Genomic DNA, 21,037 nt, shown 5'->3' on the forward strand with positions numbered 1-21,037 from the left:
TTTCATCTTTTCCTACAGATTTGTTGTTTTTTAGTTGACGTAGAGCATATTCCAGTTCGGACTTCAGTATTGGAAGACCTTCGTAGCTTTCGGTATTTAATGTAGGAGGTTTTCTGATGTCATAGAAGAGTTCCTTTATATAGTCTTCCGACATTTTTATTTGTTCTTCAGGGCTTGAAATCAGTTTGCCTTCTACGTTGATTAGATTATTTGGTCCTTGTGAGTATGTCGTGCCTGTGAATTCCTTAAGTTTCTTATACAGATGGAAGTCATCATGTTTTTTATATAAGTTTTCGATTTCTTCACATTGTTCTGTTATCCATTTTTCTTTTGCAATTTTTATTTGTTGCTTAATGGTTCTATTTAATGCTTTGTACATTGCTTTGTGCTGTTTGCATTTTCTTCTTTCATCCATTAAATCCAATATTTCCTCTGTCATCCATCTTTGCTTCCATGGTCGCTGTTTTGTGAGCATTTCAGTTGCCGTTGCAAGGGCGTGTCTGATTTCCTCCCGAAGGCGAAAGTTAAGGATGTTTAATTACATGAAAGTGTGCTAAAAAACAGTGCGAAAAAGTAAAACCCATTTAAAATACATTGTTACTTCAGACACACTTTAGGCCCTTCATGTACTGCTATCTATATTTACAATTTTCACACAATAAAACCTTTACTTACATAATATGAGATAGAGTAGATAAAAATTATTTTTGTGAATTTGGTTAACAAAAATTGGTTAAACAATTTTTCGACCGCAGTACCGCGTGACACCCTGTGTATTTGTTATAAGGATTGTTATACGGATGTATTTCTTTGAGTAAGTTTGTGCAAAAAATCGAATCAGAATAATTTACCTAACGGGGGCGACGTTACAGACTATACTAATAAGTAGTTGAAACGGTCAAAACAAAGAAACGCACACTCATCAAAAATGCACTTGAGATTCTCGTATAATCAACATTTACTGAATCGATCCAGGAAGAGTCAACTCCAACTAGTAAAAGTTGATTTAAATTTTTAAAATCAACTTTTACTGCTCGTTTCAGTTGGAGTTGACTCCAACTAGTTGGAGTCAACTCTAACTGAGAATCAACTTGAACTGTAACATATACAGTGCTAGTCAAAAGTCCGTACCCCCCTCGTATCTTTTGAACGGTTATACCTATAATAGTGAAATTTAGAGGGAGGAAATAACCGGACGTAAGCTTCTTAACTAGTCATGACAGGTGACATAATAGTGACAGATGACGTTACAGAGCCACTGTGACCGATAATTTTAAATGGGACCTTATGGCAAGTGATACCTCGTTCGAAAGGTATTGAAAATACCTATTCAGTCATACTAATTTTGTTTGAGTTTAAGCTAATTTTAATGAATAAATGAAATAAATATAAAATTGTAGTTTCGCATTTAATTAATAAAAATTCAAAATTCCGCCTATGATTACTTGTCAAACATGTTGACGTTGACGTAAAAACTACTAGAGAATTAAAAAACGTAAACTTTTATGACAAAAAATCCATAGGCGGACATTTGAATTTTTATTAATTAAATTCGAAACTACAATATTATATTTATTTAATTTATTCACCAAAATCAAAATCTACCTAAACCCAAAAAAATTAGTATGACTGAATATATATTTTAAATACCTTTCAAACGAGGTATCACTTGCCGTAAGGTCCTATTTAAAATTATCGGTCACAGTGGCTCTGTAACGTCATCTGTCACTATTACGTCACCTGTCATAACTAGTTAAGAAGCTTACGTCCGTTTATTTCCTTCCTCCAAATTTCACTATTATAGGTATAACCGTTCAAAAGATACGAGGGGGGTACGGACTTTTGACTAGCACTGTATAATAAAATCTTTTTCTTGTACTTCTTTTTTTTTTCTAATCAACTATTTCTAATTGACCAAAAAAAATGATTTTATTAACGTTTCGAAGCCCAAATCGGGTTTCGTTGTCAAAATACACAATACTACTAGAATAAACAAAAATGTTGTTGCTAAGTAAAAAAAAATCTTCTAATAATTTATTTAATCTGACTCATTTATATTGGCAATTCAGACGTATATTATACATTTTAAAATAGAAGACTTTAAAATGATATCGCCAATATTTATGAGTTGCGTTGCTGGGACGACTTTACTAAAAGATAGTTCATTCGATTACATGAAATCAATCCCAACTCAAGAATATCCGTCACAAAAAAATCATAGCATGTGATCTGTCTTTAAAAAGACAACCAAATGCAATGATGACGGTAAAATTCTCGCGTTAGCGATTCCATAGTAAATCACGAGGGAAAACCAGGAAAAAACCTCGTGATACTATCCCGACATCGTAAGTATTTGGTCTTACATTTAATTTACCTTCAAAAAACTAATACCAAATTCTGACTTTAATATGTTTAAATTATAAATAATATTAATAATACATAGATATACAATAAGTAATACTAAAATATAAAATTTGTACTAACTCGATATGTTATTGACTTACTAATCGTGGTATTTTCTTTCTATTGACTTCCTCTTTCAGTATGGGTAACCACATCCTACTGCATTCTACCGAGGAATTTGCGACACAATTGGTTTCATTTAGCATAATTAGAGCCGCTTCTTTGATGTTTCTCTTTTTACTATCTGATTCTTTCAGGACTATACTTGAATCTCTCCACTGAACTCTATGTTCATTATCCCATGCGTGTTGACATATTTGAGATCTATCAAATTCTCTATTTTTAATATAAGACTGATGTTCACTTATTCTAACGTTTAATGGTCTTGATGTTTCACCTAAATAAGATTGTTCGCATTCACAAGGTATTTTATAAATGCAATTCTTTGTTCTTTCAAATATGTCAACACGCATGGGATAATGAACATAGAGTTCAGTGGAGAGATTCAAGTATAGTCCTGAAAGAATCAGATAGTAAAAAGAGAAATATCAAAGAAGCGGCTCTAATTATGCTAAATGAAACCAATTGTGTCGCAAATTCCTCGGTAGAATGCAGTAGGATGTGGTTACCCATACTGAAAGAGGAAGTCAATAGAAAGAAAATACCACGATTAGTAAGTCAATAACATATCGAGTTAGTACAAATTTTATATTTTAGTATTACTTATTGTATATCTATGTATTATTAATATTATTTATAATTTAAACATATTAAAGTCAGAATTTGGTATTAGTTTTTTGAAGGTAAATTAAATGTAAGACCAAATACTTACGATGTCGGGATAGTATCACGAGGTTTTTTTCCTGGTTTTCCCTCGTGATTTACTATGGAATCTCTAACGCGAGAATTTTACCGTCATCGTTGCATTTGGTTGTCTTTTTAAAGACAGATCACATGCTATGATTTTTTTGTGACGGATATTCTTGAGTTGGGATTGATTTCATGTAATCGAATGAACTATCTTTTAGTAAAGTCGTCCCAGCAACGCAACTCATAAATATTGGCGATATCATTTTAAAGTCTTCTATTTTAAAATGTATAATATACGTCTGAATTGCCAATATAAATGAGTCAGATTAAATAAATTATTAGAAGACTTTTTTTCTACTTAGCAACAACATTTTTGTTTATTCTAGTAGTATTTTGTATTTTGACAACGAAACCCGATTTGGGCTTCGAAACGTTAATAAAATCATTTTTTTGGTAAAATTGTGGCTTATTCCCATTAGAAATAGTTGATAAAAAAATACAACAAGGAAATAGCTTCAGAACAACTTTTTTTTTTCTATTCCAAAACGTAACTTAATTTCTGGATAGCCCATACTTATGCGATTATACTCCATGTGTCCTCTTACTTCGACTGCCTTTTAAATGACCACCAGAGGCAGGCATTTTTTTCGATTTTCAAAACAATATATTTCGATATATTTCAATGATATAAAACACGTGTTCGCTTTTTAAATTTTAGAACCCATCTGTCGAGTTGCAGCTGCGCAGGTCAAGCTACGCAAGAGTTGTCGTAGAAGAACGAATTTTAGCTCAGGTAAGTATCGTCATAAATACAGCTATATCTTCGTTTCTATATAGAATTTCTTAATAAAATTTTAAGACAGTATTTCTATGATACCTACTAATAACCCAATAAATGACCGTTTTGGAGTGTAATTTTCAGGGGCAACTCCGAATTGCATGAAAATTTGGATTTAGGTTCTACTTACCCTCCACTTCAAAGTTGAATTTGTCCCATTGGTTGCTTTTACTTGGGGGTGACAGTCACCCTTTCTCAGGGGGTGAAAAAGGTGTGTTTAATATAAGGCCGGAAATGGATAAATTGACCGATTATAAGCAACTTCAGTTCTATAAAGTTTTTTACGTAAGTCAATACTTTTCGCGTTATTCGCAATTGAAAATGTTGATTTTTCGACAAAAAAACTACGTTTTCAGACGGTTTTTCGCAAATAACTCAAAAAGTAAATATTTTATCGAAAAAATATTCTAAGCAAAAGTATAGCTTATAAAATAACAAAAAAAGTGGTGTATCAGTAAAGTATATAAATTGAGAAAAAGCAAAGTTGTAGCTCATGGAAAATACGTTCTTATTCGTCTAATTCCAAATCGAATAAGTCAACGCGAAATCACCGAAAAATTAAGCACTTTTCGGGAAAAGCTTATTAACATTTTTAAAGTACCAAAAAAAAGATTTATATTTGTTTTTTACAAACGTTTCTAGCACCAAAAATAAACGAGTTACACTGAAAAAAAAGTTGGTCCCTTCTTTTGGTAAAAAAAATTGTGAAAACCTCCCTCTATTTAGCACCCTAAATAAAATTAATCGTTACCGCTTTAACTGTATGTATATTGTTTATATGATCTGTAAGTTTGATTGGCTTGAAGTGCTTATTTTTGAAAAAGTTTGGTTTTATAGTAAAACAAAATTTTCTAAAAATTTTTGAAAGATTTCCTTTTTTTCAAAATAACTTGAAAAGTATTAGTGATAAGAAAAACCTTAAAGAGTAAAAAAATATAGGTTTTGTTATTATAAATATGCTAGTTTCATTTTGTTTTTCAGCAAGACAAAAATTGGTTAAGATATGGCTGTTCAAAATTTGCATACACTCGTGATTAGTGACCCGTTCAAGCTATTTTAACTATAACCCTTTCAAAAATAAGCACTTTAAACCGGTGAGACTGACAGATCATATAAAAAATAGATAAGTAAGTAAATTGTTTGTAAAGCGGTAGCGATTAATTTCATTTGAGGAGCTAAACACGGGGAGATTTGCATGATTTTTTTACAAAAAAAAAAGAGGGCCAACTTTATTTTGAGCGTAACTCGCTTATTTTTAATGCTAGAAACTTTTATGAACAATTCTAATAGAGCTTTTTATAAACACTTTACAAGTTTAAATAGGTTTTTCCCGAAAAGTGCTTAATTTTTCGGTGATTTCACCTTGAAATATTCTATTTGGAATTAGACGCACAAGAACGTATTTTTCATGAGCTACAACTTTGTTTTTACTCGATTGATAGACTTTACTGATACACACTTTTTTTCAGTTTTTTTATAATCTACACTTTTGCTAAGGATATTTTTTTCGATCAAGTATTTACTTTTTGAGTTACTTGCGAAAAACCGTTCGAAAACGTAGTTATTTTGTCGAAAAATAAACATTTTCAATCGAAAATAACTCGAAAAGTATTGACTTACATAAAAAAACTCTATGGTACAAAAGTTGCTTAAAATCAGTCACTTTATCCATTTCCAGTCTTATCTTGAGTATATGTTTTTTCACCCCCGAGAAGGGGCGACTGTCACCCCCCAAGTAAAAGCAACCAACGGCACAGTTTCAACTTTGAAGTGGAGGGTAAGTAGAACCTATATCCAAATTTTCATGCAATTCGGAGTTGCCCCTGAAAATTACACGGTATCGCCGTATTTCCCGTTCATTTACTGGGCTATAAGGAATGTTTTTACGCAAAAAACACAAAAAGATTTTTTCTGTTTCGAAAGTAAAGTCTCCTTAACCCTTTCAGCCCCACTTTCGTTACTTAAACAAACGGAGTAATGCTTAAATACAAATCGTAATTTCTGAATACAAATCTTCATAAGATTTTTTTCTTAGATTTTTTTTTTATTTAAATTTATGTGTCTCGGCAGCAATGGCCATTGACACAAACAATATTGGTTATACAATAATTAATTACAATAAGGACTTAAAACTAATTATTATAACAGTTAATTTCTAAATCTTAAATAACATTAGGTAAAAATTATGAAGAAAAAAAAATTGGATATACAATCATTGTATACTATAGAGACGTACAACTAATTATAAAATTGCTTCGGTCTTCTTGGGATACTTCGGACGTTGTTTAGTCATAGTAGCAGTTGCATATGAACTAGTAAGATTACTGGAAGAATTGGGTCCAGACATGATGATGCTAACAGTGGGGGAACATTGATTTAAATTGTTACTCATGTCAATACAGTTTTATTTTATTGCTTTTGCCAGGGCCGTGCGTGCTATGATGTGGTGAGGCAGTCTCATCAGGCGGCATTACAAGGCGGGCGGCATAATCAGTAAGATCAAAATATGTACATCAAAATAATCATAGGAATAAGAAAAGGTGTGCAAAATAGAATACTTGAAAATAACTGAGGGCGTTTTACGTGCCCTGCGCATGCCACTCTTTAAACTTAGTTTTAAAAGTGAAGAAAGGGTCTTCTACAGAAACAACAACCTTTTTTGTATTATACGCCTTTTTTCTGGCTCTACAAAGTGTTGGGAAGTTCTGAATATACATGTTTCTCAACTAACTCTAACACCGTTGAGTGATACTAGATGGTCAAGTCGAATAGATGCATTGAAACCTTTAAGATTTCAATTTTGTGAAATATATGATGCCATATTCGAAATAATAGAAGAATTCAACAAATATTCAGAAACTAAAGTGAAAGCACGATATTTAACAAAAAATATTAAAAATTATAAATTTACATATCTGCGTTTTAGTTCTTTGGCATGATATTTTATTTCATATAAATTCAGTCTCGAAGATGTTGCAACATGTAACTATAAATTTGTCAGTTTGTGTAAAAATGTTGTCAGAAACTATAGAAAAAATGAAAAGTTACAGACAATATAGCTATGACCAAACGAAAATTACTGCTAATGAAATTGCAGAAAATCTTGATATAAGTTCCGAATTTCCAGCTGAAAATTAAATTCGAGTCAGGAGAAAAAAGCCTCAATTTTATTACGAAAAATCTGTGGATGAGCTTTTAACACAGGAAGATAAATTTTAAATAAATTTGTTCATCTATATTTTAGACATTGCCATTAATTATTTGATTGATCGATTTTCATTATTTCTAGAAATTCATAAATAAATAAATTTTTGATGATATTTTTAAATTGAGGGAAATATATGATAAAACACTAGAAAAATATTGTATGAATCTTCATTCAATATTTTCAATAGAAAAAGAATCGGATAGAGGCAAATGACCTTGTAGAAGAATTGCGTGATATATCCCAAATGATCCATGAAAACTTTAGAGGTTTTGAACTATTTGTGCCAAGATAACTTAATCTCTTTATACCCAAATGTAGTTGTATCACTAATTATTTTATTAACACTCGGTAGCTAGTAAGAAAAGAAGTTTTTCAAAATTAAAAATTATTAAAAACTATTTACGCAATTTACTTATCTCCATAAGACAAACAAAACTAAAAAACTTAGCACTTATTTCAATAGAGTCCGCACTAGCTGCTACTTTAGACTACACCGATCGGATTGAAGAGTTTGCCAAAATTAAAGTCAGAAGGTTAAAATTGTAACATTTGTAAATGTTAGGTATTTAATGTTAATACATATTTCATTTAATTTAAAGTATGTTTTGTTTTTAAAATAAAAGTTTTCATTCATTTTGTGCAGTGTCCAGTTGCAGTTAATAGAAATAAAAATTAAGTTTTTTTGGCGGCATTTCGAAGACTTGCATCATATTGAAAAGATATACCACACGGCTCTGGCTTTTGCACTAATAATACCACTAAAGCAAAACTACGTTTAAATCGTGACGTATTTGAGCCAGTAAATATTTTAAACTTTTAGTGGGACATATGTATCCCTAGGGGGCCGAAAGGGTTAAAGCTGCATTTACAGACCTGTCGATTTTTTCAAAGGGTTATAAAAATATAGTTTGAGCTACAGTTCACGACAAAAACGACCTCAAAAGTTCAGTTCTAGTACGAACTGCTTTCTAGTTCTTAACCTGGGGGACTCAGTCCAAATATTACCGTCAGGAAATTCTGAAAAGATATTTGGATGGTTTGGAGATTGGTTGAATGTCTTTGTCAGCGTTTAGATATTTGACTGCTTCCTTCCCAAAGATGTAAAGAGACTTTTAGGTTGTTTGATGTGTCGTTGTATTCGTGAAATTTTCATTCGGCTCTCAGTAAAACATCACTATTTAGAGATTTCTATATGTTAATAGATCCTATCAAAATTCAAAGCCAACCAATTAACTTTAATCTTAAAGAAGAAAGTTCTGCATTTAAACACCCTGTGGAACACTACATAATACATTGTATCTACTCAGATGCACACAATAGCAATAACAAAATACGGAAATCACAAAAGATTTCGCATTACCTTTGATCATACCAGAATGAAACAGGGAGATATTGTCCATTTACTCGTTACGGCATTTTGCTCCGACTTTTAAAGAACCGCTTGGATTGACATGAAATTTGGCATACACCTTCTCAAGGGGAATAAAAACATGTTCAAAATAAATCCGGAGGTGCATAAACTGACTAATTCTAAGCAAGTTTTGTTCTAGAGTTTTTTAACCAAGTCAATACTTTTCGTGTTATTTGCGAGTGAAAATGTTCATTTTTTAACAAAAAAAAAAACACCTTTTTAGACGGTGTTTCGCAAGCAGCTCGAGAAGTATTTTATCGAAAAAAAAAATTGCACAATATCACTTTTTTCCTTTGATATGTTAGCGATTTGTATGCTAAATTTCATGTCAATCCAAGTGGTTCTTTAAAATCCGGAGGTTTTGCAATATTTTACCGTGAATCAATGGACTAATTTACATAATAGGGTCCGTAAAGTCTGTAGTACCTAAACCCCTAATACATTTTAAGAATAAAAAATACATGACAAGTAAAAATTGTTTCCTTGTAAATGACATAGATCCTATATTTTATATTTGAACTTTATCATTTTCTTCCAATTTGGTAATAAAAATTTTTTCCATTTTATACAGGTTATTTTAAAAAAATTCTATATTTTTCGAAGATAAAAATATAGTGTTACATCCTAGATTACCTGGTATACAGTCCTTATAGATTAAATAGATATTAAGAGTCTGTGGTTTTAGAATTTACGTCTTCTTGGTATATTTTATTTTACTTATACCATATTAGCTAAAGAAACTACACTAAAGATATATTTCAAAAATGTACTTTGAAATTATTTATTTTATATTTTAATAACTACACTTGCAAGAAAAAAATCGACTCAAAAGTAACATAAGTTATAATTTTTGACTAAGCTGTTTGGCAAGTGACTATCCACGTATGTATGTACCTATATTTAAAATTAGAAGTAAAATATTGTAAACAGAAGTAATTTTTATTGCAATGACACTAAATAAACACAAAAAAGACCATACAAAGATGACTTAATACTATATGTGAGAAAACATGTTATGAATGAAAGTTATTATGATAGAAAAGTGAATTAACATAAAAAATCAAAATTAATACTGAGTATTTCCTCCTCTGCGCTGAATTACATTTTCCATGCGAGATTTTAAGAACCTTATTAAGTTTCTGGCTGATTCCTGAAGAATCGCTTCCCACTCTTGATCTTATGCAGTGCTCGATGGGATTCATATCCGGACTCGATGGAGGCCACACCAGTATTGCTGTTGGCCAGATAATCTTCCGCGCTGTGTGACATTGAGCGCTATCATGCATTAGCATGAAGCCGTCGCCTATGTAGGCCTAAGGAACAACATTGTCTTGCAGAATAACCGTAATGTAACGATCCGCTGCCAAACTCCCTCCGCGACCACCACCGGGCACGAACACAAGCTCTGTTTTTTCTTATAAATATATACCACCCCAAAACGTACACGAACCATCCCTATAGCCCACTGTTTTGATACTGCAGCACTGGTAAATGGTTCTCCGTTCCTTCGATAGATGCGTCGTCTTCTGTCATTGCTTTACAAGTACATTCGACTCTCGTCAGAGAATAAAACTCTGCTCCACTGGTCAAGGTCGCAATTGACATCTTCTCGGGCAAACTGAAGTCGAGCTTGTTTCTGACGTGCGTTCAATGTGACCCGTATTAGCTTGTCTGGGAGTAAAAGTGGCAGTCTTAAGTCTTCTCCTAACTATCCACTGAGTGAGGGTGACACCTCGAACATTCCTCAATGATTGTTGATTCAATTTTTGTCGCGTGTCGATTCCACAGGGCACTTACAATGAATTGATTATTCCTCACTGGCATTAAACGTCGCCGACCCCAATCCGGTCGTCGACTATAGGTGTACCGGTTTCCTGTTATCAACGGAAAGCCCTTGCGATGTCCTTATCACTGCGTCATAAGGAGACGACGGGCGACAGTCCTCTGACTATAGCACTTTCGTAGTTATGCAATTACCTTGGCGGCTTTCACTGCTGAAATATCTATTTATAAAATATTCACTTGTTGCACTTCGAAGTGTACACACACACCAACGTTTTACTCCAGGGAAATAAGCTAGAAATAGACCATGTTCAGGACACTCAAAGATCCAGGTAGCTGACTACTTTTTTAGTTATTGTAGACCAATAGGAAGAATACCTATCTGTTTCCTGCCTAGAGTTCGCGTCCGTTTTTTAATTATTAACAATTTAGTGCAAAAATCGCGATTTTTTCGATTTTTGGCACCCCATTCAAAAGCTAAATAGTTGATATAAAATTACAAAATTAATGTTTTAGAACATTGAAAACCCTTCAAAATGCCGATTTTTGAAAGTTAAAAAGTTAATTTGTTGCTACGCAAACTGCAAAAAAAGTAAAAATCGTTAATTGTTAATAACTTTTACTCAAACTACCTTAGAACTTTAGTGTTTTACCCAAAGTTGGGTATTGGGGTACTTAACAAACCCTCAAAATTTGAGACCGATCCATTAATTAGTTTAAGAGTTATTCTATTTGTTTATCCCAGAGACCTTTATTTTGCAATAACATAATACAGAATGAAGATGGGGCAATTCTGCGTATACCAAATGAAAGTAGAAAACTGATGCTATCAAAATGCACTAAAAAAAGATAAAAATTATCTATGTAATATAGTCAAAAATTCTAATGCGAAGTTTTTGAAATTTTGTAGTTTATAAACATTTAGAATAACTTTAAAAATATTGTCCGTAGAAAAAATCCTTTTACCTATTAAAAAAGCTGGTATTTTACACGAATTTTTAAAAATGTAGTTCAATTCGTGACTAGTCGTGGTAAGTGAAGGGGGGGCTGGGAGCCGACAAATGCACGAGTTCACTATGTACTATCATTTTCTATATCTCGGGATCTACTGAATATATTTTGATCGTTCTTTTTTAATTTGTATGTAATTTTTCTGTACATTACAAATATGAAATTTGTCTAAACATTTATCAATTAATAAACAGTCTAATTTGTTTAAACAATTTTTAAAAAAATAATTTTTTTTCCAAAGATCCATGATTTTAACCATACTATCATTATTAATCATAGAAAAAGTTAAGGTAGACTTTAATAAATAAATTATCTTTAATAAATAGTTATCTAATAAAAATAATTGATTTATTAAAGTGTACTTCAACTTTTTCTATGATCATTCATGATACTATGATTAAAAAATAGATTTTTGTAAGAAAAATATTTTTCCAAGAATTGCTTAAACAAATTAGATTGTTTATTAATTAATAAATTTATAAACAAATTGCATATTTGTAATGTACGTAGAAATTACATACAAATTAAAAAAAGAAAGATCAAAATCCATTGAATTGATAAGGAGATACAACAAATTATATTAGTTTGAAATTGCTTTTTTCTACGGCCGTCCTCAAACAGCCACTTTCCCGCACGCATTTCGTTTCCTAAAGTTGCACTTTCCCGCACGGCGTGCGTGAAAGTAAATTTTCCGCACGGCGTGCGGGAAATAGAATAGCTTTTAATATGGTATTATAATATACTATAATACATGCAATAAACTAATATTTAGATATTAATTACTAATTTATTTCAAATTTATCTTATTGTGTTCATTTTTTAATGAAATTAACGCGATTATTTCATTCATAGGAGATTCTGACCAATAGAAAGCTACAGAAATAAAAATTAAACTGATAATTTTTGATAATCTCCCGTCGTCAAGTATATTACGTCAGATGCCCTTCGTTGCTACGAAAAAATACATTCAGTGACATTAATGACTAGAGAGCGGAATGTATGCAAAGTGCATATAGATGCATATATTGCATATTTTCAGACAACAAACACAACATTGCATATTTAAGCTAAACACGATTTATTTTGCATATTTTAAAAATAAATTATATAAAAGTTTAAAATTTTCCTCACTTAGTTGGAATTTTATAACTTCGATATGAACGAGCTCGTTATTTATCTATCTATCGCTCATTATTATCTATCTGGACTTTCCCATTACTACCTGAATTTAACAATTATGGGTGTTCTTATTAAATTTTAAATATCTAAATTTTATTAGCGTAGCAAGTCCTGCTTTTAAGACCTACCTGCTTTTAAGGGTCTAATATTTATTTTGTCAGTTTCCGGCCAACATTTGTTTAAAGTAAACGTTGTATCGTATTTAGTGTTTTTGAAGTGATTGGTATATATTAAATTTAAACATGTCTACCATTCAAAAAAGTGCTTGGATAAAGTGTTTTCCCGAGTTAAAGCTAAGTGGAGACAAAATATTTTGCAAGGCCTGTTCCAAAATCGTAAGTTACATTCATTTTCACATTTCATTTTTTAAATGAGGAACTGACAAACAAAAGCATCATGTCCCACAAAAGAATTTTAGTTTATTACCAGATCTAATAAAGTTATTAGAACAAAGGAATTTACAATTAAGTGATTCGGTTAATCTTGTTAGCACTTTTTCTGCTCATTGTCAAAAAATTCCCGGAAATACAGGGATTACAATTAGAAATAAATTAAAAAATGTTTTAGAAAAAAATGAGGGCTTCGATTGTTTGAGGAAAGTTGTACGTATTTTTGAAGGCAACTTTTCTGAAGATCTTACGACTTGGCAAATTAGTTTACTGCCTAAATTAAAATATTGTCCTATAACATCAGTAGATGTAGAACGAACTTTTTCTGTGTCCAAACACGTTTTTAGTGATAGAAGGCAAAAGTTGCTAGTTAAAAATTTTGAAAAATATTTGATTATAAATTCATACTATAATTTAGATTCTTAATTTAATTATAATATCAGTTTTTGTGTGTAATTTCATTTGTTTTTATGTGAAAAATAAATATGTATTAAACATAAATGTAGGTTGAATTTTTTAAACATAAATGTTTATATTTAATATATTGTTTTATTTTTGAGTATTTTTAATATGCATTTGCATATTTAGACAAATTTAGAAAAAATACCTGCATATTTGTAGTAAAAGTAATGCATATATATGCGCATATTTTGGTAATGTTGTATTGCATATATTCCGCTCTCTATTAATGACAATTAATGTTTTAAAAATTATAAAAGTGATGACTTTCAACCGTCAAATATTCATAAGAACTGTGTGTTTAATTTAGTATAGTATAATTGATTCAAAAGATGGCATAACCCAGACATCCAAAGTGAAAGTTATCCTCCAACACCAAATTGTTCTATATGGTCCATATAATGTTCAGAAGAAAGTCACACCATTTTGAGCGTCGGGTTTGGGGGGGGGAGGGGGGAGAAATCGGTAAATTCGTAGTTTTTTAAGTTTTTCGCCAATATTTCTAAAGCTATGCGGTTTAGTATGAACAACCCTCTATACAAAATTGTTCGACATTAAATTTGAAATAAAAAAGGCCCTATGCATAATCTTTCTAAAATGAATAGTTCCAAAGTTACGGAGGTAGTATAGTATAACTGGTCCAAAAAAGGCCTAACCCAAACATCCAAAGTAAAAGTTTTCCTCCAACACCAAAATGTTCTATATGGTCCACATATTGTTCAGTAAAAAGTTACACCATTTTGAGCGTCCGGTTTGGGAGGGAGATGGGAGAGAAGCCGGTAAATTAGTAGTTTTTTTACGTTTTTCGTCAATATTTCTAAAACTATGCTTTAGCGTAAACAATGTTATATACAAAAATGTTCTACATGAAATTTAAAACAAAAAATGTTGTATAGATAATTGTTATAAAATCAACGGTTCCAGATTTAAGGAGGGTGAAATGACGAGGTTTTCGATACTTTTTATATTTTTTGGGCAATATTTATGATATAACTATACCAAAAACCCAGACATCCAAAGTAAAAGTTATCCTCCAACACCAAATTGTTCTATATGGTCCACATAATGTTCAGAAAAAAGTCACACCATTTTGAGCGTCGGGTTTGGGGGGGAGAGGGGAGAGAAATCGGTAAATACAAAAAGTATCGAAAACCTCCACTTTTCACCCTCCGTAACTCTGTACCGTTGATTTTATAACAATTATGTATATAACCTTTTTTGTTTTAAATTTTATGTAGAACATTTTTCTATAGAACATTCCTTACGCTTAAACATAGTTTTAGAAATATTGAAGAAAAACGTAAAAAAACTACTAATTTACCGATTTCTCCCCCATCTCTTACCCAAACCGGACGTTCAAAATGGTGTAACTTTTTACTGAACAATATGTGGACCATATAGAACAATTTGGTGTTAAAGGAAAACTTTTACTTTGGATGTCTGGGTTAGGCCTTTTTTGGACCAATTATACTATACTACCTCCGTAACTTTGGAACCGTTCATTTTAGAAAGGTTATGCATAGGGCCTTTTTTATTTAAAATTTAATGTAGAACAATTTTGTGTAGAGGGTTGTTCATGCTAAACCGCTTAGTTTTAGAAATATTGACGAAAAACGTAAAAAACTACGAATTTGCAGATTTCTCCCCATCTCCCCCCCCCCCTAAACCTGACGCTCAAAATGGTGTGACTTTTTTCTGAACATTATGTGGATCATATAGAACAATTTGGTGTTGGAGGATAACTTTCACTTTGGATGTCTGGGTTTGGGTCTAACTATACCATACTAATTGTACTAATTTGTACTTACATAAATAAATTACAATAAAATTTTGGTTTTGAACAGTTTTATTCATGAAATAATCGCGACAAATTGCACTCGATCTCAAAAATTAATATAGAATTTTAGAGCTCTTGTGCAATTACTACTGATTATTTCATTCATAGGAGATTCTGACCAATAGAAAGCTACAGAAATAAAAATTAAACTGATAATTTTTGATAATTTCCCGTCGTCAAGTATATTACGTCAGATGCCCTTCGTTGCTATGAAAAAATACATTCAGTGACATTAATGACAATTATTAATGTTTTAAAAATTATAAAAGTGATGACTTTCAACCGTCAAATATTTATAACAACTGTGTGTTTAATTGTACTAATTTGTACTTACATAAATAAATTACAATAAAATTTTGGTTTTGAACAGTTTTTTTCATGAAATAATCGCAACAAATTGCACTCGATCTCTAAAATTAATATAGAATTTTAGAGCTCTTGTGCAATTACTACTGATAATTTTTGATGATATCCCGTCGTCAAGTATATTACGTCAGATGCCCTTCGTTGCTACGAAAAAATACATTCAGTGACATTAATGACAATTAATGTTTTAAAAATTATAAAAGTGATGACTTTCAACCGTCAAATATTTATAACAACTGTGTGTTTAATTGTACTAATTTGTACTTACATAAATAAATTACAATAAAATTTTGGTTTTGAACAGTTTTATTCATTAAATAATCTCAACAAATTGCACTCGATCTCTAAAATTATTATTATCGCATTTTTGCCCTCGTGACACTTTGACATAATTTCACTCCCCTTCGGGTCGTGAAATTAAAACTGTCAAAGTGTCACTCGGGAAAAATTCGATAATTTTAGAGCTCTTGTGCAATTACTACTGATAATTCGATGAAATAAAATTATTTTGACATAATATTTAAAAGTCAAATCAGTAGACAATAGGGCTTTTCATTCACAGTCATTTGTTTCGAGCTTCTGTCATATGTTGTATAATCTGTATATAATATTTGTATACACAGATTATACAACATATGACAGAAGCTCGAAACAAATGACAATCGATGAAAAGCCCTATTACAATGGTTTTGAATCGTCGTCATGGAAACCAACATAAAACCAACATACTAAAACATAAAATTTGTACTAACTCGATATGTTATTGACCTTCTAATCGAGGTATTTTCTTTCTGTTGACTTCCTCTTTCAATATGGGTAACCACATCCTACTGCATTCTACCGAGGAATTTGCGACACAATTGGTTTCATTTAGCATAATTAGAGCTGCTTCTTTGAAGATCTATTCTATCTAAAACTAAACCTAACAATGAACAAGAAAGAACAAAGAATTGCATTTATAAAATACCTTGTGAATGCGAACAATTTTATTTAGGTGAAACATCAAGACCATTAAACGTTAGAATAAGTGAACATCAGTCTTATATTAAAAATAGAGAATTTGATAGATCTCAAATATGTCAACACACATGGGATAATGAACATACAGTTCAGTGGAGAGATTCAAGTATAGTCCTGAAAGAATCAGATAGTAAAAAGAGAAAAATCTAAGAAGCGGTTCTAATTATGCTAAATGAAACCAATTGTGTCGCAAATTCCTCGGTAGAATGCAGTAGGATGCGGTTACCCATACTGAAAGAGGAAGTCAATAGAAAGAAAATACCACGATTAGTAAGTGAATAACATATCCAGTTAGTACAAATTTTATATTTTAGTATTACTTATTGTATATCTGTGTATTATTAATATTATTTATAATTTAAACATATTAAAGTCAGAATTTGGTATTAGTTTTTTGAAAGTAAATTAAATGTAAGACCAAATACTTACGATGTCGGGATAGTATCACAAGGTTTTTTTCCTGGTTTTCCCTCGTGATTTACTATGGAATCTCTAACACGAGAATTTTACTATCATCGTTGCATTTGGTTGTCTTTTTAAAGACATATCACATGCTATGATTTTTTTGTGACGGATATTCTTGAGTTTGGATTGATTTCATGTAATCGAATGAACAGTGGCAACGTTGGTTTGGCTAGATAAATAAGTTCGAAAATCACTGTGAACAAATCGCGAAAATTCTTAAAACGGAAGTGAAAATAAAATGTAAAGACCATACCAAGTCGTATCTAAAGACAACAGCGAAGTGTACATCAAAATTTCGGAGTGAAACAAACATTTTTAAGTGAATAAAACCTGCAGAGCAAGTGCAAGTCAAAAAACAAGGTTAGCTATAAATAAACAAAACAATTAATTATTTAATTCCATAAGAAGGTAATCGCTGAACAATTTTTGGCGGTGTTGCCAAATCTGAAAAAGCACGGAGAAATAGGGAAGGAAGAAATAAATACCTTTTTAAATAGGCCAGTATAAGAAGGGCAAAAATCTCCACGAAGTCGATTCGGTTTTTTTTGCACTTACCGCAGACAGCCAAATTATTTGTGTGTAGAAATATACTTTAGTATCTAATTGACTACGATTGAATACCCAGAGTCGGTTCTAGGAGGATACGAAAAAATAAAAGAAAAAGAGAGAACGAAGCAAGTCAAGCCAGCTCCCGTACGGGCTGAGGGCTGAATTGCAGTAGGTTTTCGGCGGTAACCGTGCGGGAGACGCAAACTTTGTGGAAATTCTCCCTAAACCCACAGTCAAATAGTAACAACATGGAAGAATTCATAAAGGATTTGCGAGAAAAATTGGACAGAATGGAAGCAAGGGATACGAGAATAGAGCAAAAATTGGATGGAATCCAAGAAGAGCTTAAAGAATTAAGAAATCAAAACCAGGAGCTCAAAAAAGAAAATATGCTACTAAAGCAAGAAATAAACCAACAGAGAAATAGAATGGAGAAAATCGAGAGAGAGATGAAGAGAAAAAACTTAATTATATACGGTCTTGAAGAAACAGAAAATGAAGATACCCAAATGTTGTCAAACAAAGTGCAGGAAGTCATGAACAAAATGGAAGTACATTGCAGAGCAGACCAAGAGACAACAGAAATTAGAAGATTAGGCGGTAAAAACTCGGAAAGACCGGTCCTTGTTAAGCTAACAAGTGGAAGTAAAAAAATGGAAATCCTAAAGGCAAGCGGGAAATTAAAAGGAACAAAATGGTTCGTGAATGAGGATTACCCAAAAACCATCTTGGAACAAAGAAAAATACTTTTAAAGCACATGAAAGAAGCAAGAACAAAAGGATATAATGCGAAGATTAAATATGACAAGCTAATAATAAACGGAGATGAATACGAAATAGAAGAAGTCAAAACATGGCCAACGGATGAACAAAGAAAGGAAAATATTGCAGAAACTCCCATAGATAAAACTAGAGCCAGAACAATGAGTGATAGATCTCCACACAGCGAAAATGACCAAAGAGAAAAAATGATGAAAGTAACCCATCCAGCAAAAAACTAAGATTAAAACCAGAACAACAAACGGAGACAACATCGCGCGAAATGGATATGAGTATGGTTTTGCAAACAGACAAGGTGGGGAGAAATAGGGTAAATAGCAAGAAAAAAAGAAATAGAAACAAAACTTGGAAATCAATAGAAGGAGAAATTGATACAAGGGAAAACATATTTATAGGTTGTTGGAATATACGAACAATGGCGGAAATAAGTAAAGCACATCAGATAGCAACAGAAATGGGTAGATACAACATAAGCATACTAGGGATCAGTGAAACTAGATGGAATGGGTCAGGACGAATCCAATTACAGTGTGGAACTACTGTCATCTATTCTGGCAAAGATATAAACTCAGACAAAGAAAAAGGGGTGGCATTAATGTTAAATAAAGCATCGGCCCAAGCATTGGTGGAGTGTGAGAATGTCTCTGAGAGAATTATATGGGGAAGATTTCAAAGCAAATTTAGAAACTTAATAATAATTAATGTGTATGCTCCAACAAATCAACAAGAAGATGAAACAAAGGAAGAGTTCTACGACCAGATGTATATGTTGCTAGCAAAAATACAAAAAACATATAAACGGGATATAAAAATCGTTTTGGGGGATTGGAATGCCAAAGTAGGATCTAATAATAATGGAAAGGAACATGTAATGGGGATTCATGGCATGGGAGAAAGGAATGACAATGGCACGAGATTAATAGAACTTTGCTCGATAAACGATATGATGATTGGGGGAACATTATTCCAACATAAAGATATCCATAAAACAACATGGACGTCACCAGGAGGAAAATTTAAAAACCAAATTGACCACATTCTCATTGAAAAGAAGTGGAAAAATTCCTTACAAGATGTGAGAGCAATGAGAGGAGTCGACTGTGCATCAGACCACGAATTAGTGAGAGCAAAAATAAAAATTAGCCTCAAGGCAAATTATAAATCAAACAAAAAACATAGAAAATTCAATACAAATAAATTAAGAGACTCTAGCATAACAAACAAATACCAACAAACGTTGGAGTGGCATGTGGGGAACTTGGAACAAGTAGGAAAATCTAACATTGAAGGTATATGGGAAATATATAAAAACGCGTACATGGAAGCAGGGAAAGAGATATTAGGGTGCAAGGAGAAAGCTGATCGACCATGGATAACGCTGGACACTAAAACAAAAATCAAGGAAAGAAGAGCAATCAAAACTGAATTGATCAAAACAACAAACCCGATAAAACAAAAAGAAATGCAGGAAAAATACACAGAAAAAAATAAAGAAGTTAAAAAACAAGCCAGAACAGATAAAAGGCTGTATATGGAACAAATGGCAGAAAAAGCAGAGGAAGCAGCGAAAATGCATGACACAAGGACACTTTACGCAATAACCAAAGAAATTAAAGGGGGCAAGAGCCAGCAAAGAACGAAACTAATGGGGAAAGAAGGAGAAACACTCACAAGTCAAAAAGAAATTGCCCAAAGATGGACACAATTCTTCGCAGAACTCTATGAAGAAGGAATTGAATCACAAATAGAGATGGAAGAAACTGAGAGAAACGAAACATTAATCTTAAGAAACGACGAATTTACGAAGGACGAAATAAGGTATGCTATAAACCTTTTAAAAAACGACAAAGCGGCTGGTGTTGATGGAATTCCCGCAGAACTGATAAAATCACACTTAAACTTCTCAGTGGATATGTACTACTTACTATTTAAAAAAATTTGGATCGAGGAAAAGATACCAAAAGATTGGGGTGAAGGAGTTATAATAAAGCTACCAAAGAAAGGAAATCTCACACTATGCGAAAACTGGAGACCAATCACTCTTCTCACTGTAGCTACCAAAATAATGGCCAGAATAATATTGGAGAGAATTAAAGATCCCATAAATGAAAAATTAAGAAAAATTAAGAATTAACCAAATAGGATTCAGACCGAACAGTTCCTGTATTGACCATATAAATACCCTAAGAATCATCCTGGAACAATCAGCAGAAATGAATCAGGAAGTTTATATCAACTTTGTAGACTTCGAAAAAGCGTTTGATTCAATAGATCGTAATATGATGTGGAGGATATTAAAACTCTATGGAATACCAGACAAATATATAAGAGTAATAAGGCTTTTCTATGACGAATGTTTTGCCAGAGTTGAACATGAAGGGGAACTATCCCAACAAATAAGCATAAAAAAAGGAGTAAGACAGGGCTGTGTCTTGTCACCGACATTGTTTATAATAGTCATAGATTGGATAATGAAACAAACTGAAGATAAAAAAACAGGTATACAATGGTCACCATTTACAAAACTAGA

At 32.0% G+C, this 21,037-nt stretch overlaps 1 protein-coding gene across 2 annotated transcripts in view; it reads left to right on the forward strand.

Moving 5' to 3' along the window:
* The window catches only part of LOC126878760 (uncharacterized), a 124,301-nt gene that overhangs the window by 98,335 nt on the left and 4,929 nt on the right, over positions 1-21,037 (forward strand). For both annotated transcript variants that reach the window (XM_050641640.1, XM_050641641.1), the window contains exon 7: positions 3,932-4,006. In XM_050641640.1, the coding sequence (XP_050497597.1) occupies positions 3,932-4,006 (75 nt within the window). The remainder of the gene's footprint in view (positions 1-3,931; positions 4,007-21,037) is intronic.

Source organism: Diabrotica virgifera, chromosome 1 (assembly GCF_917563875.1).
Source record: "Diabrotica virgifera virgifera chromosome 1, PGI_DIABVI_V3a".
NCBI lineage: Eukaryota > Metazoa > Arthropoda > Insecta > Coleoptera > Chrysomelidae > Diabrotica > Diabrotica virgifera.